General features: G+C 25.0%; 1 protein-coding gene across 2 annotated transcripts; it reads right to left on the minus strand.

Annotated features, from left to right (window-relative positions):
- Positions 1-793: 793 nt before the first annotated feature.
- Positions 794-7,674, minus strand: LOC149892862 (uncharacterized). 2 transcript variants are annotated; one of them, XM_090085172.1, is made up of 14 exons: positions 7,421-7,673; positions 6,662-6,702; positions 6,277-6,358; positions 6,021-6,105; positions 5,395-5,454; positions 4,277-4,300; positions 3,492-3,605; positions 3,344-3,392; positions 2,727-2,809; positions 2,036-2,108; positions 1,665-1,832; positions 1,473-1,577; positions 1,330-1,368; positions 794-1,244 (listed from the first exon to the last, which is right to left on the minus strand). In XM_090085172.1, exons 1-14 carry the CDS (start codon positions 7,492-7,494, stop codon positions 1,009-1,011), a joined length of 1,233 nt encoding a protein of 410 aa, XP_089941298.1. In that variant the 5' UTR covers positions 7,495-7,673; the 3' UTR covers positions 794-1,008. The 2 variants fall into 2 exon arrangements, with proteins under 2 accessions (XP_089941298.1, XP_089941304.1); XM_090085178.1 differs by lacking the exon at positions 4,277-4,300 and having other exon boundaries at positions 7,421-7,674.
- Between the last annotated feature and the right edge of the window lie 39 nt (positions 7,675-7,713).

Consider the following 7,713-nt stretch of genomic DNA (forward strand, 5'->3'; position numbering starts at 1 on the left):
ACAAATAAAGAAATTTTGAACTTTTTTTTGTTTCACTACACATAAAATTGCAGCTGAAAATGCTTCAGTGGCACAAGCACGGTTATGTGTATATTTTTATTTTCGACAATATATATTTCTATACATAATATAATATAATAAAGTGAATGACGCAAATAAATTAAAATCTTCTCTAATCTTTTTAAAACGTAAAAAATGTCAACAAAAAAAAAAATATATTGCACATGTTCGTAATTAAATTGAACATAACTGCATAAAAGAAAACCGTGTGTGCTTGATCACTACAAAACGACCTTAAAATATATCGTTGATTCAATAGTGTTTGAAACCTTAGAGCATAGAAACACTGAGTCATTACTATGAAAGAATGCAATCGGCCTAACAATAATAATAACTAACAAAAATATTTTTTAAAATAATAACTAAAAATAGTGATATTATTGACAACAATAGTAATAAGAAAAATAATTCTTTTTTTTTTTACAATATGCGCGCTAGTATATTATTTATAACATTTTTAAACAGTTTAAACAGTTTGACCAAAAACAATTCAAAACATCAGTAATTCATGCGCATGCGCATTTTTAAAATGAAAAACTTGCTTTTTGCTTTGCAATGACTTCAAAGTATGCTACTGGTCAGAAAGGGATGCATTCAGAGCAAACCAATAATTTCTTTTAACTACCTTGAAAAATATCCTTTCTTTCTATGATGCCTATCTAACAAATACTTTATATGATAAAACAAAAAAAAAAAAGAATTTTAAAATAACAAAACGTTATAAAAAAGAAAATTTAACTTTCGAATTTCTTTTATCTACGCAAAATAAATTGAGCAAAGCAAGCTACTTACAGATATCATTAAAAAAATATTAGAGTGAGGTAGAAAATACTAAATACACCGCAGATAAAATTATGACCAATCAAATAACAAAATCACCGTAAGAAAATATTTAACTGATGCACTTTTTTTCATCTGTTAATGAATCCTAAATTTGTGCAATACAATTTATCTTGATGTAAAGCCTTGTATAGAAACAGATTGTGGACTCGATCCAGGAATATAAGAATGTATAGGTGCAGCAGGCATAGCAGAAAATAAATGTGAAGAAGCTCCGTATGATGCAGGATCTCCTTGAAATGTTATTGAGGATGGTCCTGGATTAAAGTTTGCATGATCAACAGGAGTGGAAGGCTGTACAGAATAGCTGAGAGCTGCAGCATTAAAATGTCTTGGAATAAAACCTTCAATATATTAGAAAACTAATAATAAAAATGCAACAATTTGAAGCTCATAAAAAAAGCTCATAAAAAAAAAAAGACAACTTACGTTTGTATCTTGCAGGATACTGTTGTGACAATAATAGGTCTATAAAGAATAAAGTTGGGTAAAACAAAAAAACAAAAATAACATAAATAATGAGCATGAAAAATTAATAGGAAAGGTTTAAGTTATAAATTTTTTTTTTTTACCGTTCATTGCCGGATAAAGAGAAGCCATGTAAGGATATTCTTCAATACGTTGAGTGTTTGAAATGGCATTTCCCATTGCACCATAGCCTGCCGATCCTATAGAGGCTAAACACAACAATATTTTCAAAAAAAAATTGATACCTCTCAAAAGTCAATGAAAAGATATTTCTAAAAAATAAAACAAATTCTAACCTGCTGAGGAAGTACTTCCACTAGGAGATGGTTCATACGGTGGCTCATAAAAACTCTGAGGACTAATACCACCACCACCATGACTGACCCCAACACCTAGAAAGTTTGATGGATATGTTTGATAATAGCTGGGACGCTGACCGTATTGTACATAGGGTGATGGTGGACCTATAAAATATTTAAACTTCATGCAAATTTTTTTATTTTCTTAAATTTTTGTAAGACTCAGTGATCTTACAAAAAAGTAATCCATAAAAAAAGGTAATAGACTTTGTTGAATAGCACATTATAACTTGTCAACTTGTTTTTTTTAAAAACTAACTTAATAAAAAACAAACAAAAAAAACAAAAAAAAAACAAGTTTTCTTTACTTTGGATTTGACCATCATCTGTATCAATGTTGTCATCTTTTGTAGGTTGGATATGAACAGTTTTTACTTCAACCTAAATATCAATTATTTTTAAAAAGATCAACAAATCAAATTATTTTTGCGTTCAAATGATTATCTAGTATTATACATAAGTAAAACTATTTCATTTATATACAATTTTTTTTTGGAACTGTAGAACACACACACACAAAAAAAAAATTTTCACACTCTATTCTTCTTACAAAAACACTGAGAATTCCTAAAAAGAATATTCCTTTTAAACATTCTTCTTTATTCTGCAGTATGACCAGTTTCACAAACATGAGTTTGTCTCATTACTTTTGCTACTTTTGAGCTTTTCCAAAGGATATTAAAAAGTTTCATATGATCAAACCACAAAAAAAAGAAAAAAAAAAATCAAACAAACATTAAATAACACTTGTATGATAATTGTAATTTATAGTAAGTTATGATAATTATGATAATTGTAAATTATAGTAAATAAAAATCATTCTTTAAAGTCATTGATGAAATAAAAGTATAGTAAAATTTTTTTTTCTTTGAGCTAAATGTAAAGGTGTTACAAGTAGTTTTCAAATGGTACTTGTCTGAGAATTGAGATTTAAACAAAAATCACTGCTTTTTATTCAAACCTTATATTGAAACATTTTAAATATTTTTAATAAGTTACTGTTTTGCCATTGATTTTCTGGTATCTTTCTTTGGTTGCAGCAACTACACTTTCACGATTTTCAAATAACACAAATGAAAAGCCTGAACAACAAAAAATAACACAAATGAAAAGCCTGAACAATAAAAAATTAAAAACATTTTGAATAAAATTTAATTTCAATGTTCACAAAAAAGCTAAAATTGTAAGTAAGACCAAAATACTTTAAACAATTCAATTGCTTCTTTCATAAATATTCTTAAATTCATTTTCCAAACCATTTTGGCACCAAAAGTAGTGCAGAGGACTTCAAATTCAAAAGATTGACAACAATTTGTAGCAAATACTTCTTAATTTATTTTCATTAAAGTTTAAGAAAATTTATTTTCATTTTAAAATAGTTTCTTAAGAATTTAAGAAGTCAGAAATAATCATCCATAGAAAATACAAAATAATGAGTTACATATTCATTATTAAAGCATTAAACTGCATTTTTCAGTTAAAACTAGGTGGTCAACTTAAACAGTATAAACTTACATATATAAACTTACTTAAATTATAACTTACTATAAACTTACTTTAATCAACTTACAGTTGTATTAACTGTAGCAACACAGATAATAAAGAGAAATATTTACCTCTTGCACGGTGTGTGTTCTGATCCTTTGGTATTTTAACTTCTAGAACCTGTGCAATATTTAAGCAAAATTTTAAAAATTTAAGCAACTAAATTCTGTAAAATACAAATAAAAAAGAAAAAAAATATAAAGTAGTAACCTAACATACATTTCCAAATAGTTGAAAATGAGTCTCAAGATCTGATTCTGTGGTACCTTGAGCAACACCACCAACAAAAACTTTACAATCAGGATTGCGGTCAGCTCGATTTGAAGTGATACCCTAAAATAATTATGGTGAGGAACTTTTACTTTAAAATTTTGATATATATATGTATATATATAAAAGAAAATCAAATTAAAATAAACTTTCAAGAATATTTGATAATAATAATACCAATATTGTGAATATATTATATATAATATTCTTGATTAAGATTCAAAATTTTGACTTCTTCAGATCATTGAATTTTTAATGTTTTAACTTATTTTGGAAAAAATCAGTTTGGAAAAAAAACTTAGTTTGGAAATATACTATTAAAAAGTTAAAAATATGCCAGAATATATTTTGCTTTCTCAGAGAGCAAAGAAACAGAAGCATAACTTCATTTTCTATTTAAAACAAATATAAATAAAAAAGCTTATGGGAGCTTTATGCACAAAAATTAAAAATGCAAAAACTATGCACAGAAAAAAAAGAAATGATCCTTGACCTACCAGTTTGCTACCCATTTTAAGTTATAAATATTACAGATAACTAACTGAACAAAAAAGACGAACATTTTCTATTGTTTTAGACAAATGAACTGCTATGCTAAATAACCACATAACCCCAGATTCAAATTATCAATTAAAACTACGTATTGCCAGATTTGAAGTATCGATTAACATTACTTCTATTATATGTTAAACAGAATTATAAAAAACAAAATAAAACTAAGGTTTAGCACATACAGTTCTTGTAGCATCCTGTAAGTACTAAAGTATAAATTTAAATACTTTAAGTAAGTAGTAAGTATAAATTTAAATAACTTAAAAAAGATATTATTACAAAAAATGAAGTTTAAAGTTAAATTTAGAATAAACTAATATAAATTATCATCATTAATTTAATCAGGTTAAATTATAACAGATGGTTTAAAAATATTAGCTAGTAACATGGTTTCAATTGGGGGATGAATCTTGTATTAAATTTCTAAAAAAAAGGGGTAATTATACCCTTTGACCTAAATGGAGATATATATTTAACAACTTCACACTTTTCTATTTCTTATAATTTAAGATTATTTATATTAATAGCACATCAGAACACGTACACAACATTAATCCATCACAACAAAAAAATTTCAATCCCTGAAAAAAGGTCATAAACCTATTATAAATTTTGAGATTTAAAATTTTAGAGGGAAATTTCAATTAATAGAAACCTCAGAGACTTTACTTTTTGTGATTTTAGATTTGAAGATTTTACTTTTGTTTCAATACTTGTTTGTTTAAGAAAAAAAAAAAAATTTTACTAAAGTTTTCTCTAACATGGATCTAATTTTGAAATTGCTTTTACAGGCTAGCTAGTAAAAAATGTTCATACATTGGAAAAAATAACATTTTATAAAAAAGTTTACACACACACACATATATAATATATATTTAACATATATATATAAAAATATAAGCAATAAAAAAGCCCTATCTAATTTTCAAGAAATTACTATATATTATTCCAAAAGAGTACAAGTCAACATCCAACCTCACTCTTCAGGTTTACTCTGGTTGAAACAGGATAATTTTTATCAATACTCAATGGCTCTGAATTGTACAAGTGTTAATAAAATAACAAATAAATTTTTCTTTGTTATTTTTTTGTTCTTAATTTAAAATTTTTTTTTTGTTTAAAATTTATGTAAAGAAACAATAATTTACATTATACTAAATTATAATTTTATTTTAAAAAAGAAACAAACAACTAACTTAGAAATAATTGTAAACCACTTTTATTTAAAAAAAAGAAATAGAAAAATGAAAGAAAAAAGTAATTTTATTGTTAAAAAAGAATAAAGTAATTAAAGACAAACCATTGCACGTAAAATATTTCCTTGATTAGGACCTTTAGGAACAGCTTTTTTGGCATCAACCTATTGCAAACCAATTAAAAAATTAATCAATGATAAATATGTTATACATATATAAAATGTGTTTTATAATATGTAATTGATACATAAAATACATTAGAGGTTTTATGAAAGAGTCTTATAATAACAAGTGGAAACTTACATTGTAAATAAGTGGTGAAGAAAGATAACAAATAACAAAATTATCTTTTAGAAAAGTAAGCTTACCACTACCAACAACAGAATAAATTCGAAACCACATTTTTTGAGACTGAGAACATAAAAATTGTTTTTTTTTTTTCCTTAGCCATCTTATAAAATGTAAATGAGGTCAACTTATTTTACAATCAATATTGGTTAGGCTTATATTATTTTAATTCATATTAAACATTCTTTTTGTTTTTTGTTTTCTTCTTCTTTTCTTATATTTGTTAACAATAAATACAACTTTTCAAATTTTTATAGATAATAAATAATAAATATGTATATAATAATTAATATGAATATAATAATCAATATTCATATAAAAGATATATTAATGAATGAAAAGAAAAAATAACTGAGTAAAAATAGAATTCATAAAATCCTACCACTTTTCCATGAATACAATGTCGTGAGTGAGCAAGGACTTTATTCACAGAATTAGGGTCAACAAAAGTCACAAATCCAAAACCCCTGAATTTTAAAGAAAATATTTTTAATTTTATCTTTGAGCTGGTGATATGGTGATAAATATTTGGTGAACTGTTTAGCAGTACATTAGTGATTAATATGACATTTTATATTAATTATTAATATCTGTTAGACTTAAATCATCTTATTTGAAATACTATATTTTGCTAAAACCTAGATCGGCTTGTAATGTTGTCCACCATAATAATTGAGTCTGACACATCACCGAACTGCTGAAAGTAATCAGTTAATGATTCTAAATAAAAAACAAGCTCACTATAAACTTTGTTTTCAAAGTAAAAACTTAAGTCATGGTGCTAAATTCAATAATTACTTTTTTAAAGATTTAAGACTATTGTGTACTGTATGATACAATAGACTTAATGTATAAGGTTATTTCTGGGTTTAAAGCAAGGATAAAAAAAATTAAATTGCTAAACTTATCAATTTTTTTTCTAAAAATATCAGACCATTGTGTACTGAATATATTAATTAAAATAGATAATAATTGACAAATCTAAATATATTAAACCCTTGAAACCCCTATCTTTGTACAAACCTTTTGTAGTTTCTGCAGGAATGCCACCAACAAAAATTTTTCTAAAATTTGAAAGTGTTAACAAATTATAAAGTAAAAATAAGAGAAAAAAAAAAAATTATCAAATATATAAATCTATAATTCTAAAACTGTGTTTGTATGTGTATGTGTGTATGTATATATGTGTATATATGTGTATATATATATATATATACATATATATTTAATACAATTCACATTTACATTAATAGCTAGGTTATAAGGGTTTTAACAAATAACTGATTACTGTTTTTCAGAAAGAATGCTAAATATTCATTAACAGATACTAACCTTACTGGACATTAGAAAATAAATAACTAGAAAAAATTCTCATAGTACAAACTTGAAATGCATTGTAAATTTTTCCTAAACTTTTTGTGAATTATAATTTTTTATTGATGATTATCAGACACATAAGCTATAAATAACATATGAAAAACATAAAACTTTTATTTAATGAACTTTATGATACTGTATGTAAAAGTGAGATAATTATAACTAACACCATCAGGAGACATGGTAACAATTTTATCATATAAATTTGAGTTGAAGTATGACTAATCTACAATTACTATATTTTTAAGCAAAGCTGATTTCTATTCCAAATGCTAATTTATTTATTCGAGTTGGTTTTCAAGTGTTTTACTGAGTTAGTTGTTAAAAAAAAGTTTAATGACTACAAACTTTAAAAAATAAAAATAACAAAAGTGATAAATTCAACTTTGAAAATTTTAATCTTACCCAGCATCATCTGATACCTGCATAGGAAGCTGACCTCCAATCGGGAAATATGTGATAGGGTAACCAGAAATCATCTTGAAAAAGAACAAATCTGAGCCATAAAAGAGTTATATCAATTTTATCCCAGATGTACAGTGCGTATAGGGAGGCACTTTGATGCTCAATTTTTTTTTTTTTTTTTTAAACTTATTTATAAAAAACAGGATTCCATTTGTTTTACTTGATTAACCTATGTTAAGAATCAAACCTAAATAAAAGGATTAATGTTTACAATCCTACTTCTCTATTAGTTT

Source organism: Hydra viridissima, unplaced genomic scaffold (genome assembly GCF_058129835.1).
Source record: "Hydra viridissima isolate aposymbiotic clone 2 unplaced genomic scaffold, HvirCarnegie_v1 scaffold_1, whole genome shotgun sequence".
NCBI classification, from domain to species: domain Eukaryota; kingdom Metazoa; phylum Cnidaria; class Hydrozoa; order Anthoathecata; family Hydridae; genus Hydra; species Hydra viridissima.